Source organism: Fibroporia radiculosa, assembly GCF_000313525.1.
Source record: "Fibroporia radiculosa TFFH 294 genomic supercontigs, scaffold3721, whole genome shotgun sequence".
Lineage (NCBI taxonomy): Eukaryota > Fungi > Basidiomycota > Agaricomycetes > Polyporales > Fibroporiaceae > Fibroporia > Fibroporia radiculosa.
This window is the reverse complement of record NW_012133392.1, coordinates 182,402-198,141: the sequence shown is the minus strand read 5'-3', so window position 1 is coordinate 198,141 and position 15,740 is coordinate 182,402. Positions and strand designations below refer to the sequence as shown.

Here is a 15,740-nt window from a genome sequence, read left to right as displayed (position 1 = left end):
AGTCATCTGTACACCAGACCCAAGGTCAGCCGCGATAAGTTCAAGTTCGAGTCGCTAAAACCTGCAGAGGTGGGGGCGCACGCACAGACCAGGCATTTTCTTCTCTCTGTATCCGCCCGCACGCATGGGGGAACAAATCCAAAGTCGCCGACAAGGCTTTGATGAAGTTTTCGACGTTCAGAGAGCAGGGTATGACGTGGACATTTTTTATCTGTGCCAGGATTTGTCACTGATCAGCGATGAATCACAATCCAGCTGGTCACAAGTAGGATAAAGCTCTAGGAAAATCTGCGCGACATTTTACTTGCGTCATCGAAGTGGAATATATACGATGTCAGTACTGACAAAAGTCAACCACAGGTCATATCCGGGTAGTTCGATTGAACATGGGGCGAACGGTCGGTCAGATATTCCGCCAAACCTGTTACTCTGCGAACAACCCCGAGGCCAGACAGGTATATCCTGAGAGTAGCTTTTGGACATCGCTATCGCTGCCACTGAATCTCAATGTCAATAACCAGATGCTTGAGGAGATGGGTAATAAGAATTGACGATATATGACCTGTCGCCAAATCTGCTGTGACATACGCCGACGGCCAAATTAAGAGGGTCGCACGCAGCTCGCGCGATCGGAGTTTTTGTATATAGACACATGCGGCCAGTCGTGCTATATTGATATCTGTACAGACTCGTACAGACCGCATACTCAGGTGGCAAGATCAACAATAAGGAAAGACCGACTGCAGGATTACAGACAACTACATAAATTGTGCGGATTCGGATGCGATGTTATGCGACGATCATAACTATAACAGAAAAAACTTAAAGGATATGGCCCTGATGTCACAGGAAAGTAATGCATCAAACCAACCCAGCTAGTAGATGTATTTTACCACTTAAACGGCCTCGCTGGAGACAGACGTCTCATTAAGAGATGTAGACATCGATGGCTGCCTTCGACTAGACCGACGACTATTCGCTCTATTGCTTCTTCGGGAGCCGCGCGCAGAGAGTACTTTAGTCTGGGTGGCCGGTGATGGTGTGACGGGTGGTGCGGACATGGATGGAAGGTTAATGCTCCCGAGACGTGGCAGACGGATCTTGAGGGTAGGAGTCGACTCAGTGGCCTTCGTTCCAGAAGGCCCAGGCGTGGCATTTCCGGTGGTTGCAAGCGCCCTTGAGCCAGCGGGAGGCGGACTTGGTGACCTCCGCTTGACCTGAGAAGCCGATGAGCCAACAGGTTTCTTGCGGACCCTGGACATGGTAGAAATTTTCGGTCTCAACGCAGATAGAGGAGTTTCTGGCTCTTCGGACCCATCCAAGCGATCGTCAGCTGTGGCATCACTGTTTCGCAAGACATTCGTGGCACCGAACGAGAGTGGAATTGGAGATAGCCTTTTACGAGCAGGCTGTCGTTGGCGTTTGGGTCTCGTGGGAACAATAGAAGTAGACTGGAGCTGTTCTGGTTGGCCCTTGTCAGAAATCTGTGGTCGCTGGAGCTGATCCAACGCAACAGCCTCTGAGGAGCCGTTCGTTTGAGAAGACGTCTCTATCACTGATTGTTCAACCAATGTACCTTTCCCCAAATTGCTTTTGTGCTGATCAGTTCTACGGCCCCTGGTTGATGATGTATGCGCCATATCAACTGTGATGGGCACATAGTCGGTGTCGTCGGCACTGGTTTGTTTTCTGGACGATCGTGCCCCGTTCCGCTGACGCTGGGTAGTTGTCCGCCTAATTCTCGAAGATTCTGCTTTAGGAGCCGATGAGGTTGGTTTGCCATTGAGTGCTGCTGGATGTGAAGCTAACTTTGTAGCTGACTGAGAATGACAAATATCAGCCAATAGCACGTCTTTCAGACGCATGTGAAGCATTTACCTTCGCAGTCCCATTCAGATGGACGGGAGCCTTTAGTTCTGAAGTGAAGGCGGGAACATTGGCATTGCTCTGTTGGTCGGTCACTCTTCCTACAACCCTCTTGTCACCACTATTCAGATCATGACTAAGCCCTGCTGGATCTTGGAGCACCATGGATGGCTTTTGTAGCATCTGAAGCCTTGCCAATAACTACACAAATGAGAAATAAGCGTCCCGAAGGTAGTATGTGAGTAGGCAGATTACCTGAGCCATCTCAATATCTTCCAAGGAAAACAATGGAATGGAGCGATTTAAAACAGGAGTATCAGCGTCTCCGGCCAGCGAACTTAGGGAAGTCAAAGGGGAGGACAGCACACTTTGATCACTCGAAGTGCTGTTGCTTCAATGAGTCATTGTACGGATGCGATCACTGGTGAAACTCACTCAGTGATATGACGATTCTTGCCCACTTTATCCCAAAAGTCCAGCGTTATGATCCTCTCTGGAATCCTATACCGTCGGCCATTAATAAGGACTTCGTCTACCACAACTTTACTCGGCGTGGCCACGGCTGTTTGCGGTTGAATAACTTCAACGTTACCATTGTTCGGTTGATGAGGCTGGGTGATCTCTAGAGGCACTGAACTATTTTTGGGTATGCGGCGCTTGGGTTGCTACAGGCGATAGAATTAGCCCTACCAAGCTGCCAACATGGATAATGGGTGCCTACCAGTACCCTGTCGGCATGATTAGGACACATCCATTTCTTATTCCACGACGGCATCACAGACAAGGGAGGATCCACGCAATCCAAATGCCAGTGCAAGTGGCAGTAATCGCATGAGATGATACTCCGTCCACTTTCCGAGTAGTGAACTTGACTACTTTCCCTTCTCGCACGCTTTGCAGCGTGCGCAGATGCGGCGACACCGGGGGGAAGAGCCGAGGTCCCACACTGAAAACATAGAACTGGCTCTCCATTCCTGTCTTTCAGTCGATATGGATCACGCTCCTCGAGCTGCCCATGACGACTGACGAGGTGATTGGGATCAATGTGCACTACCTGCATGAAGCAAACGGCTACATACTTGAGACGCGGCGGTTTGAGTTCAGAGCTATCGACGTATGTTCCTTTGGGACCAGTTGCAACTGATGGATTCGTAAATCAAAATTGCTCTAGGCATCTTCAAGGTGCCTCACCGTCTTTAAAGTGACTTCTGATATCTTGGGGTAGCTGAAATTCAATAGGCAGAGTTGTTTGCAAATGTTCAATAAGAGGGATTAGGAACTTCAGAGAAGCGGGCGGTCTTGCCGGAGGTTTCTGAAAAATCGTGGAATGAGCTGGCATAGAACGGAAATGTATGGAACGAACCCGTTGAACTGCACATGCATGGCAAAACCATCTCGTCTCTCCTTCCGGTAAATCAGTCTGTTCCATGGGAGGATTTAAGCACCACAGATGAAATGCTCTTGGACACCCGTCGCAATAGATCAAAGACCCCAACGAACGGCAGGAAGAGCAATGGTCTTCGTTTGCCTGCATCGAGGTATCTGATGAGCCTCTCAGTCATTAGCCACAACATTTTACTCACGAGAGGAGCTGGGTCGCCCGGTGGCAGCGTTACCACAGATGGTTCCTCCTTAACTCTGACTCCCGCATCTTTATCCCTTCCCTTCCCCTTATCCCGCCGTGTAGTACCCCTTCGTGAATTTCCATTTATCGATACGACCTCTTCGACATTAGGAAGTGAATTCGACCGGGATAGTACAGGCTCATCTGTGTCGATGGCTATTGGATCAGAATCAGGGATTAGGTTTGAAGATGAGGCCATCGCTTCCAGGATTGCGGAAGAATCGACAACGGAAGTAGAGACGTTGAGGTTGCGAGCAGATGCACGTTGTGCCCTACTGGTGGCTGACCTATTTGAGGGAGAGTATCCGCGCGAGGATAGTGTGTCGAGAGGTTGTCGGCGTAGTCAGGAGGGATACGTACGATTGGCAGGCGAGGAAACTTCGTCAGCCCTTGGCCAATTGTAAGGATCAATAATAAGACTCACCCTTTGTCCAATCTTGCCCGTTTCCTGCGAGGGCCATCAACGTCAGTTGTTGCGGCCATCGGGCTCACCATATGCCCTGTATATGTGGTCCCTGGATCAGACGTCGGCAGATATGAAAATATGGACACAGTTTTCCTATGGTCTCGTCTCGGAAGACCAGCCTGCTGGATGGAGAGTAACGAGGGTGGCCCGGGGAGAATCTCTGTGGCCAGGCTAGGGTCGCCCTCGAGATGTGAAGGCTGCACCACAGGAACTCCCGGCAGCATGTACGCTGGGACACTTTCAACAGACGCCATCGCTTCCAGAGTGAGAGCGCACTTAGAATGGTCGACAGCAGTGGCAAAGACGCGAATGGCGCTGCGTCAACGCCGGTATGCGAGAGCTCCGCCCGACACACGGCGCAATGATGGCGGTAGATGACAGCATTGAGCACTCAGGCTATCCACTACATACATGCAATATGCTACTCTCTACCACCTCTGTGAAACCATTCTCACTGAAACGCAGCGCATGACAGCAGAGAACATAGAGTCAGGTCTGTCTGTCATACCCAACGAACATGCAAACCTAGAGACCATATAATAGTTGATGATTGGTGTGCCCAGCGTAATCCAGTGCACACCTTGCACAAACAGATCCACCGCGAGATGTATATCAAGCTGGTGACGCACTGGTCTTAAAGCCCACTCTGGTAAACTATAATCCTGTAGAATTGGCAAAATAGAATCCTGCGTGGCCCCTAACACTTGGGTATGCGACCAAGTGGATGAAAGCCGACAAAGAAATGAACAAACATGCAATTAGGATATATGTAAAATCTCACATTCTGTACGAAATGGGAGCTTATCGGCCCTTGGTTTCACTGCCACCTAGATAAATGTGGATCATCGACTCTGTTCCATCGTCTTTGAATCAGATGTGATCTGAGCTATTGCCGATACCTACCTGGGATGAAGGGGTATGCGAAACATACATACATCCAGGTTGCATCGACAAAAATGGATGTATGAAGATCGACCGCAGGAATCTGGATTAGACAAACATTTCGCGGGGAGATATCCAAATTACGTGTGGAATACCAGAATGAAGGCATTTGTGTGCCGCCCTGTTATGGGTTCCTCGCAGACAGCTCTGACAGTAATCAGGAGCATTCTTCGCCTGTCTCCTGCATTATTGCTGTGAAGACTAAAACACGTTTCATAAGGTCCAGACTCTAGATTTGTGGAAACGGTAAGCTTGATCTCTTATCCATACTCTGTAGTGTCAGATCTCACCCTATTGTGTTGGCCGTCTAGAAACTACGTTGTTGAGATACTCGCTGATTGTTCGAGATCGGTACAATGGGACACAATCCTCGTCAGCGCATTGGTCAGGTACCAATGAGCAGCGCTAATGGATCCAGATAATCTCATTCGCTCGGTCCTCGAGGAGAATATTTGAGCATCAAGTGGACCTGGCTTACTTTCACGAGAGAAGCAACGACGAGAATCGCGACAGCAACACAGCGCATATGCTCTAACACATCTATAGAACCGTAAGAGATACAAGAGGTCTATCCAGCTGGACGCCGGGGGACGCTTCGCGTGCGTCGGGCCGCTTCGCTCGAGAAGACCACTGTTGTCTTCCGTATTTGCGTTCGCATTCACGTTGGCAGGCGAAGTCTCTTGTGAGAAACATGGAGGGCGGTGACGTGGATGCTTGATGCTTGCGCATATGCGTTCTAGATTCGCCACACATTGATGAGGAAACACTGCGCTATTATGTCGGTCATTACTTCGAGCAGCCGCCGCGCCCAGCTTGCATTCACTGGAGAAGCCCATCTCCAGAGTGAATTCGGCATTTCTGCTTGAGTGGAGATCCGTCCTAGCCGCAGTACAACATGAGATAATTCGAAGTTGAAGTAGACCGAAAGAAGGGCTAGGAGCGTGCCCAGCTCATAGGTGATAAATCAATAACCACGGGAAACTTACATATATCCAGATATCCGAGCAGGAGGCGTAATAGGGTAAAAGAAGCACAGTAGAATGTTTAAACCAGCTGGCTGAGGTTGGGGTGATGCATGAAGTGACAAATTCGACTGCCGCAAATGTTTGTATCAGGAGGGTAGATCCTATGGGAAGTCTACGTTGTTCGCCGCTTTCAAGGGGACTTCCACTCGTTTATCTAACATATGCACACCGTTCAGCTGACGTATAAGCGCTCCTGAACACTAATTTTCTATAGCAGAAGCAAGAACTCGCCTTTTGCAGTCTGGTGAGACTGCCGTACTAGTCCGCGCCTGCACTCTTGTGGTCGTGATACTATTGCAGGTGCAGTTGAACCCTTTCATTTTTGCGCGATGCATTACTCTTGAAGGTGTCAGTATAGCTTCGTAACTACTCAAGTCACCAGCTGAAAGGTCCAGGGATTCAGAAGGTCGAGGGCAAAAGCAAGTTCGATGGTCTCGGTTGATGCGGTGATGATCGAGATCGAGCGAACCGGACCGCGAGTACGAACTGATTTGAATTAACTTTCAGCCAGATAAGTACGGCTCATTCTCTCTTGTACCCAGACGCGTCGAAGGCACGTGGCCGACTAACACAAGAGCTTTTCAATTTGGCCGGCTGCTTTAGTAGTTCGGAGCAGCCCCTACCATGGCCAACACCACTGTCCGCGGCGCACAAGCCATTCACGGCCAGAATCCGCAGGTAACTTATGAGCCAGTGAGCCGTCGACTCAGCTCTGATAACTGACTTTCCAGTTTCTAGTCGAGACCGTCATCCGCAACCGTATATATGAGTCGCCTTATTGGAAAGAGCACTGTTTCGCTCTTACAGGCATGCATATACTCATGTATGCACGAAATACACGAGATGGGCTTATGAATGAATTCCCAGCCGAAACTCTTATTGACAAAGCCTTAGAGCTGAATAGTATTGGCGGCGTGTATGGCAATCAAAAGCCGACGGAGTTCTTATGTCTACTTCTAAAATTGCTCCAGATCCAGCCAGAGAAGGAAATTTTGCTTGAATATTTACGAGCAGATGAGTTCAAGTATGTTATTCTATTCTCTTTGGGGATCTCGTATACTTTACTCACTGGCTTCACGTAGATACATGCGAGCACTAGCTGCCATTTATATCCGCATGACATTCACATCCATCGATGTCTATGAAATACTGGAGCCTCTGTTAAAGGACTATAGGAAATTGCGATATCGTGGCATGAGTGAGCCCCTTTACACATCTCTTGGATGATCTCTGCTCATTTTCGCTTAGACGGATATTCACTGACCCATATGGACGAGTTTGTGGATAATCTATTAATTGACGAACGAGTCTGCGACATTATTCTCCCCCGTCTCACGAAACGAGACGTGCTTGAAGATAATCAGGATATCGGGCCGCGCAAAAGTCGGCTCTTGGATGCCATGGAGGGCAGGAGTGAACGTGAGAAGGACAGGAGCCGAAGCCGAAGTACTCAAAGCAGAAGCAAAAGCAGAAGCAGGAGCCGAAGCGGGTCTAACAGTCGTGAGTTGGGACGGAAGAGTCGCAGTCGTGGCAGGAGTACTCTCAGTCGCAATAGCAGGTCCCCATCACCCGTTGGATCTGGATTCGTCTCGCGAACTCCCTCCAGATCACGGTCAGGTTCGAATTCTCCCTATCATTCACGTAGCCGGAGTATCTCCCCAGACAGGGTCAACGGGCCTACCTCTCCGTATAGATCTCGTAGTGGTAGCATGTCACCCGATCGTAAACAAACGTAGCCTCTACTATACGATCTATGTATATGATCAAAGTGCAAAAACGATCTGCGTGATCTGAGATTACTTCTGCTTGCCCGTGACATCATCCTTGTATCGCCGGAGCTGTTCTGACAGCTCCTTCCAGCGTTCCTCTACCATGGGCATCTTGTTCGTCGCAGTAGGGGAAAGATAGCCCCGATTCCTCCACTGAGTGTACCATACTGCGGAAACTTAAGCAAAATTCACAAGATTGAGCTTCACACTTACATATATCTCTTCGGTGTGTGGGCGCAGCTTCCACGCGGTCCGTCCTACCCTTGACACAGTCCCGAAGAGCCAAGGGGTTGTAGTATTTGCAGAAGACAGTTCCGCCTAGTTTTTCCACTGCACGAATGGCACTTTGCGACGCACGCGAAGGAATTACATGTATAGGCGTCTTTAGATGCTCTGCACCCTATGACAAGATGAAATGAGGACTATCAATGCGCCAATATTATGACACAGACACTAAGTTGGCTTACATTGCCCAGCAGCTTCACACCGTCGTGAGCATCGTGGATGCAGCCGCTCATGAGGAGCTCTCGAGCAGTTATAGGCTTCTCAGGTGATGACTCAAGTCGACCTTGATCTATCCAATGCTGTATTCGATCCAGATTGACCGGGGCCCACGTTTTTGTGTTTCTATGAGTGCATGTCAGAGGTGAGCGACCAAGTGCAAGACAGACATACGCATTGACGAAACCACGCTTGGGGATGAGCTTTGTAATAGGTGTCTGACCACCTTCAAATCCGACTCTCGGTTTTCCATTCCCAGCGCGAGCTTTTTGTCCTTTGTGACCACGTCCAGACGTGCCACCTCGTCCCGATCCCTGGCCGCGGCCTACACGTTTTTGCTACGAAAGGAATGAGTGACCGCGAGTGATGGTGGAACTCAAACGTACGGAATGCTGAGAGTTAATGGCCGGGGAAAGATTGAAGAGATGGACACGACCAGGGGTCGCACAGAACCGGGACAGAGACATGATGCTGCAGATTCCGAGCGACGCGCGACACGAATTGGGATGTGACGGCGGGTTCCAAAACGGGTAGTACTAGTAGCGCGACAGACGATGAATCTATCCCTGGATGTTCTTACCGCGACTACCCCCCCCCCCAAGAACTTGCTCGGGAACGAGACGTCTGGCTGTTTGTTCATGGCACTACGACCCCTCATAACAATCTGTGGGACGACTGGAGTCGGAAAGTCCAAGCTCGCCATTGAACTCGCTCTCGCGCTGTCGCAGAATCTTGGACACCGTGATCATGGGTATCAGGGCGCTAGGATTATTAATGCGGACGCTATGCAGGTATATGCGGGAATGGACATCATAACTAATAAGGTTCCAGTGGCAGAACAATCCGGAATTGAACATCTATTGATGGGTTTCAAACAACCCGGAGAGCAATATATCGTGACTCAATGGGTCCAGGATGCCATGCAAGCAGTTCGTCCATAGTTATAACCCCTAAGATATCGATGATATAAATGAGAGTTGTGTTCACAGATTGACGATACGCACCGAAGGAACCAAGTGCCAATTGTTGTCGGTGGCACGTCATACTGGATCCAACATCTCGTTTTTCCCAATCGACTAGTATCCATGGGTGAGAATACGGCTAATGGAAAACATACCCGCGGTGCCACTGTGCCCTGTGGCAAACTTACAGCCTCTCTTGCTTCCCTTCCGCGCGAATTGGCTGATTTGTTCGCTACTCTACCGGAAAAAGCACCATCCGCGACGATGAATCCAGAACTCGCATTGTCTCTCCATAGTTTGTTATCGGCACTTGATCCACATATTGCTGAGCGATGGCATTGGAAAGATACCAGAAAAGTACTACGGAACTTGATAATCTTAAAAGATACTGGCAGGCTACCAAGTGAGATCTTCTTTGATCAGTCGCAGCTTGACGTACAACCCAGGTAATACTGATGAAATGATGCTCTGGATGCTGCTTGAACGACATTCCTTCAGGTACCAAACACTTTGCTTCTGGCTGTACGCCAATCCGGACATCTTAAAGCCTCGTCTGGATGCGCGCGTGGACCAAATGGTACAGGTATGTTGAGCATCTCCATTTTTTGACGGCTCAGCATTTCTGTTGTAGTAGCAAGGACTCCTCGACGAAATTAGAACATTGAAGGATGCGAGACCTTCGACTCCAGACCCTCTAATAGGAGGGCAGAGTGATCTTGTAGATTCGGACCTTGAGGATCACGCAGACTACACACTAGGAATATATCAATCAATTGGTACGTAAAATATGAATACCGTATGGTAGTCCATTTAGAACGCGCTCTCAGGATACAAAGAATTTCACCAATATCTCAGTCACCCTGGCCATTCGGAGGAGATTTTCCTTGATGCTCTCCAGAATATGAAAGCTGCTACTAGGAAATATGCCAAAAGGCAGATCATGTGGATCCGCAACAAACTGCTTCCTGCCATTGATTCGGTCAAAGTCTCCTGCAAATCAAATAACACGTCACCTGTGGCAATAGCGTACTTGCTGGACGCGACCGGTGAGCCCCAGCGCTCTGCAATCACTATCATTAAATTTACTTTAAGACTGATTCAGAGCCATCAACCTGGGAGTCTAGCGTACGGGGTCCTGCACAAAGTATCACTCAAAGTCGGGAGATTCACGCCCTACTTTTGTCTGAGCTGACTCTTTATTTGAATAGATTTCTTGGAGGGGAAGGAGCTTATGAATCCTATAGAACTGTCTGATACTGCTCGAGAGATCTTGGGTCGCGTGAGACAATCGAAAAAGTAAATGTAGCATTTTTGAAGAATGAGATCTACATGCCGCTTACTGTTTCCGATCACAGTTCTTTTGATCAAAATATACCTCGAACGGTGGTGTGCCAAGTTTGCTCACTTAATCCAGACAAGCCGGTCATGGTCAGAGAGGGAAAGGAGTGGGAAGTGCATGCCAGAACGCGCACCCATAGAAGGCGTCTGAAGAAGAAAATGAGGCAAGATTCTCGCGTGTCAGTAGGGAGGGATAATCGAGATTCGGAGTGTGACAATTCGCATAGCGAGTCATATAACGTGGACATGTTGGTTAACCCATCGTAATATAGTTTATCTTTCAATCTCGAGCGAGAAAGGAGATCCTTCGCTAATAACAGTAACTAGATCTGTAAACGACCGCAAGTTTACTGTGTCTCGAATGACTCAGATTTATGGTACTCATACGTGAGGGATACAAACATTCAGTTTTCACCAGCCCATCGAGGAAGCCATTCTTCCCAACCTTCCCACTCATCGCGGCTATCTTGTCCTTCGATCTCTCCGGGCCAATTGAGGTGTTTATGAGGATGTCCGTGTTGAAGCGGATTCAGGAGCCGATCGATGACATGGATTGCACCATTCCGCGCTACCACATCGGCGACCTTCACTCTGCGCCCATTGGCGGCGACGACCGTGGAATAAATTGATTTGTACGGGAAAGGGTGCGTCGACGGAATTTTGTACTCGAACTGGGCGACTCGGACATGGATAGAGTGATTGGTGAGGAGTGTGGGCAGAGTTACATTCAGCGAGTAGATTGGAGCATGAGGCGCCCCCAAGGATGTCAACGGGTCCGTGATTGTACTATGGTTTCCAAAAACCTGTGGGTTCTGTGCACGAAACTTCGATCGCTCGTGCTCAACGAGAAGTGAGTGAGTATGTGATAAGGGTAGACTGCGGAAATGCGGTGGACACTCGTCTCCCATAAGCGCGAAACACGAATAAGAGCAAGGCTCAGAAATGAAGTTTCCTTCCATCATTGAGTATGCGTCGTAGGTCGACTGTGTTTCAACGGCATGAATATAAGCATTATCCATATCCTCAAACGCGCCAGCCTCAGCTTTGTTGAAATCGGCGTCAGACGCGTTGTGTTGCCAATCTGAGATGTCAATTAATTATATTTAGGACAGACTGGACTAGGTCACCAAGACTCACCAGAATGTAGAACAAAGTCCGGGGCAATGTGGTACCTAAGCAGCTTTCCCAAAGCTTTTTGGCCAAATGGGGAAAAGAGAAACCGCCGAAGCCTCGCGGGTAACCTTTTGAAAGCCCGATTTGTCGGTGCAAACAAGGTGACCGAGCGAGCACCTTGCGCTCCCTCGTCAGGATCGTGTCGGTAGTCCACCTCGTCGATGAGCCCAGTACGTCCAAACGCCGAAGTCTGGTGTAGCCTGAATTAATCCTTGCACAGGAGGAGCGAATCATGCGATACTAACCAAGGTGGAAAAAACATCTGGGAAAAGGAACAGAATCTCGTAGATGGACGGAGGTGGGAGGAGCAAGTGACCGACCTCGTGGATTATACCTATAATATCCAGCTAAACAATCAGAACACAACGCGGGTTGTGATCGAATCTACCATTAGAAGCCAGGATGTTCTTCGTTACCCTTGCGTACATATTGATTGATAAGGGAGCGAGGAGTGAACGGCCCACGCGAATCCTCATGGCTTCCCCATCAAGTGAATCTCCTAACGTAAGGTTCGTCGCATACGTAGAATTACGAGTTAAATCACTGATATTTGCGAAGGTTGGCAAAATATGATACAGCAAAATGGCGCGTATAATTCTTGTGATGTTGGGCTTTGAGACTGCAAGATCATCTGGAAAAGAGTTGTCAACGATCCCCTGTGCAGTTCCCAAAGCGCTGAGCCAATCTCCGTGGGGGGGTGACTCGGCGAATGAACTACTCTTCTCCGCATTATTTTGTTTGTCCGGCCAACCTGTATCACAATCTTGCGAACGCATCGGCTGATTTGAGGTTTCAAGTTCGACGACGGAACCTGGATATTCCATAAATGTCAGTATCTTCGGCGGTGACAGCGCCGCATTTGAAGGCGCGAAGAATGTGACACTGAAGGTTATCCATCAGCCACGTGTTGAATGTCCTCTCGGATATATACACACTTGGCAGAGGAGTCATTGAGCAAAGATACAATATCTTCTGCCAAGCTGACAAGTTTGAACACACGAGAGTATCTATGGGTATTAATTGAGGTCTTCCCAATATTAAAGCTTTGCAGATGAATGATCTTACCGCGGACTCTCGCCTAGTATCTGATAAATCGTCTGGTTCAATAACGTTTGGTAATAGTTGGGGAAAGTCTGAGCAACATCGTCCGGAAATCCAGATACGGCATTGTCCGCGAAGCCGAAAGCTAGTTGAGGACCATCATCGTTCAGCGCCCGAACATATGGCTCTCTGGTAGGAGGTCTTGGGAACGCCACCTGCGCACTAAAGAGGAGTGACACGATGAAGAGTAGCAGCTTCACGGGAGTCGACATGGGAATTGACAAGAGGGATGCGATACCCGCCGGAAGGAGAGTTACATATATATGGCCCCACAAATCCGCAGCGACTATCGTCATCACACAAGAGCTAGCGTTGCAAATCAAACCTACGAGCCAATGAGACATGCCAAGTTGATATGACAGGGGGGTCTCAACCATCCACTTCCATATAATAGCCGCTGTGCCCCTGCGGAAGCAATCGTAGCTGACATGGCCGCTGAAGTGCACGTCGTCTGCAGACATGCTCTGAGGAGGATACTCAGCCAGAAACGATATTGTAGAGAGAGAGAGTTGGCTACGTAACGGGACTACATGAGGGCAATCCTAGGGTATCTTACTCTACCAGCTGTCGGAACTTTTCCTGGATTTCGTTATAAAGTGCATCCAGCTTTTGCTTCATGGGCTCCTTCCCTTGTGACGGAGACTACCAGGTGCATATTTTAGCGCGTATACAGTATAGAACAACAATTGTCATTACCTCGAACTTCATCTGCGACAGCTTGAACATGACGTCACTTGCCGAGTCCCTGATCTTCGCAAATGTAGTGTCGCCCTGCGACACGGCTTTCTGTGCGGAGTCGTGGAAAGCGACGAAGTTACGTAACATGGCACTTGTCTTGTAAAATGGACAGAAACGGTCATACTCGCTCATTCCATTCTGCTGCAGGAAGTCATCCTTGAGCATACGGGCGACCTCCAACGTGATTTTGTCCGCTTCTCCGAGTGCACTCTTTCCAACCAACTGAACGATTTCCGCTAGATCATCTTCCTTCTGGAGGATCTCTTTCGTCTTCGTACGCAGCTCAACGAAACCTGGTTCGGTGGTCTCGTAATGCGATTCCAAAACTTTCGTGTACTTGGAGTAAGAAATATTCCAGTTTACCGAGGGGAAATGTTTCCTTTGGGCGAGTTTCTTGTCCAGACCCCAGAAGACCTGCACGATACCGAGTGTTGCCGAAGTGACAGGATCGGAGAAATCGCCACCAGGTGGGGAAACACTGAGAGCCTCTCAGATCGGATATACAGAGACAAAGAACGAGTTACGCACGCCCCGACAATAGATACCGTCCCTTGTCGTACAGGATTTCCAAGACACGTAACTTTTCCCGCCCGCTCGTAGAATCCAGCCAATTTAGTGCCAAGGTATGCGGGGTAACCAGAGTCCGCAGGCATTTCGGCCAGACGGCCTGAGATCTCGCGCAGTGCCTCAGCCCAACGTGAAGTCGAGTCGGCCATCATAGAGACATTAGAGCCTTGATCTCTGAAGTACTCAGCAAGAGTGATGCCTGTATAAATGGACGCTTCCCGAGCTGCGACAGGCATGTTCGACGTGTTAGCAACAAGCGCAGTACGCTTCATAATGGGCTCTTGGCGATCGCCGACCTCCATCGTCAGCTCTGGGAACTAACATACGGTCACGAATGGTTGGAATCGGTGGTAGACGAAGGTAGCGCTTACATCCATTAAGACTTCAGCCATCTGTAATAGACTTTAGTGGCACTTCTAATGCAGGGGCTGGCGATGACATCGAACCTCATTTCCTCGTTCACCACATCCGACATAGATGATAATGTCGCTGTTGGAATATTTCGAAAGCGCTTGAGAAATAACAGTCTTTCCACACCCAAAGGCGCCAGGAATTGCAGTCGTTCCTCCTTGCACGCAGCTGGTACATGATATAGTCAGCCAAACCGACGACTCCTGGTCAGTATGGGGAGGGGACTCACGGGAACAAAGCGTCCAGAATACGTTGACCAGTCAGCAAGGGATAATCAGCCATGTGCTTTTCCGTTACAGGTCGGGGGGCACGGACAGGCCACACTTGCATCATAGTATGCCGTGTAGTCTTTCCATCAAACTCAGTTTCTAGAACAACGTCCTAGTGCCAATTTTAGAGAGAGACGAGTATGCGTCATCAAATGGACCTACATCGACTGCATAGCTCCCTTTGGGAGCTATATGCGTGATTGTGCCTAACGCACGAGGACCAAGCATAATCTTGTGTTGGTCTACAAGAGAGTTCTCGTATACTCGTCCAAAAATATCACCTCCTGATATGTGATCTCCCACCTGGGTTGATTAGTCCTGAGTCGAAAACATTTATAAGAACAGACATACTTTGTAATTAATAGGATCAAAGTCCCATTGAAGAGACCGATCAAGAGCTTCCGTGTTTATCCCACGTGGAATATAGATCGATTTGGATAGTTCTTGAATGGACTAGTTTCATGGTCAGCGCTCGCAATATGATGCAAAGTGCCTGACGCACGCGAAGTGGTCGCTGAATACCATCAACAATGTTCGACATTAGACCTACAAAATATAAATACAAGTGGTGCTTCAGTCAAAGCACTGCACACACCAGGACCAAGTTCGACACTCAGTGGCTTTCCGGTGCGCAGCACAGGGTCACCCACAGTGACACCAGATGTCTCCTCGTACACCTGAATCGTCGCCTTGTCCGCATCGATTCGAATGACCTCTACGAGTATCGGATGAGCTTGCTCTTTAGAGGCGTGCGTATTCCAATTTCAGCGCATACCTCCAACAAGTTCGTCGTGTCCCACCCGGACGAGCTCATACATCGCCGATCCGGTCATGTTTTCCGCAATTACGACGGGTCCAGACACACCAAAAACTTGGCCAAACATGGACTCGCGGTCCTCATCGCCGATCTTGGGGAGATTTCTCTTTGCATTTGGGAGTGCGCCGGCCATGGTAAGTTGACAGGACTGGATGAAGAGCACAACAACTC

The 15,740-nt window shown here is 49.1% G+C and overlaps 5 protein-coding genes across 5 annotated transcripts; 2 read left to right on the top strand and 3 right to left on the bottom strand.

Annotated features, from left to right (window-relative positions):
* Positions 1 to 896: 896 nt before the first annotated feature.
* FIBRA_05028 (uncharacterized protein) lies at positions 897 to 4,210 on the bottom strand (the record flags this gene model as incomplete). The annotated part of the gene is made up of 10 exons (XM_012326807.1): positions 897 to 1,820; positions 1,879 to 2,067; positions 2,122 to 2,251; positions 2,302 to 2,531; positions 2,588 to 2,888; positions 2,946 to 3,006; positions 3,058 to 3,178; positions 3,450 to 3,772; positions 3,851 to 3,938; positions 3,983 to 4,210. The coding sequence occupies 10 exons, from the start codon at positions 4,208 to 4,210 to the stop codon at positions 897 to 899; spliced, it is 2,595 nt and encodes an 864-aa protein (XP_012182197.1).
* A 2,337-nt stretch (positions 4,211 to 6,547) lies between these two features.
* On the top strand, positions 6,548 to 7,568 carry FIBRA_05027 (uncharacterized protein; the record flags this gene model as incomplete). Its single annotated transcript, XM_012326806.1, has 6 exons — positions 6,548 to 6,601; positions 6,655 to 6,947; positions 7,006 to 7,121; positions 7,172 to 7,342; positions 7,395 to 7,423; positions 7,482 to 7,568. The coding sequence occupies 6 exons, from the start codon at positions 6,548 to 6,550 to the stop codon at positions 7,566 to 7,568; spliced, it is 750 nt and encodes a 249-aa protein (XP_012182196.1).
* Positions 7,569 to 7,719: 151 nt separating this feature from the next.
* On the bottom strand, positions 7,720 to 8,660 carry FIBRA_05026 (uncharacterized protein; the record flags this gene model as incomplete). The annotated part of the gene is made up of 5 exons (XM_012326805.1): positions 7,720 to 7,859; positions 7,906 to 8,092; positions 8,160 to 8,319; positions 8,368 to 8,531; positions 8,580 to 8,660. 5 exons carry the CDS (start codon positions 8,658 to 8,660, stop codon positions 7,720 to 7,722), a joined length of 732 nt encoding a protein of 243 aa, XP_012182195.1.
* Positions 8,661 to 8,747: 87 nt separating this feature from the next.
* On the top strand, positions 8,748 to 10,455 carry FIBRA_05025 (uncharacterized protein; the record flags this gene model as incomplete). Its single annotated transcript, XM_012326804.1, has 7 exons — positions 8,748 to 9,122; positions 9,183 to 9,601; positions 9,654 to 9,738; positions 9,790 to 9,931; positions 9,983 to 10,201; positions 10,258 to 10,311; positions 10,364 to 10,455. 7 exons carry the CDS (start codon positions 8,748 to 8,750, stop codon positions 10,453 to 10,455), a joined length of 1,386 nt encoding a protein of 461 aa, XP_012182194.1.
* A 442-nt stretch (positions 10,456 to 10,897) lies between these two features.
* On the bottom strand, positions 10,898 to 15,702 carry FIBRA_05024 (uncharacterized protein; the record flags this gene model as incomplete). Its single annotated transcript, XM_012326803.1, has 17 exons — positions 10,898 to 11,574; positions 11,631 to 11,856; positions 11,912 to 12,000; positions 12,055 to 12,548; positions 12,602 to 12,673; positions 12,732 to 13,280; positions 13,324 to 13,409; positions 13,464 to 13,983; positions 14,034 to 14,389; positions 14,444 to 14,464; positions 14,519 to 14,651; positions 14,713 to 14,864; positions 14,915 to 15,055; positions 15,104 to 15,205; positions 15,255 to 15,298; positions 15,348 to 15,467; positions 15,528 to 15,702. 17 exons carry the CDS (start codon positions 15,700 to 15,702, stop codon positions 10,898 to 10,900), a joined length of 3,957 nt encoding a protein of 1,318 aa, XP_012182193.1.
* Positions 15,703 to 15,740: the final 38 nt, after the last annotated feature.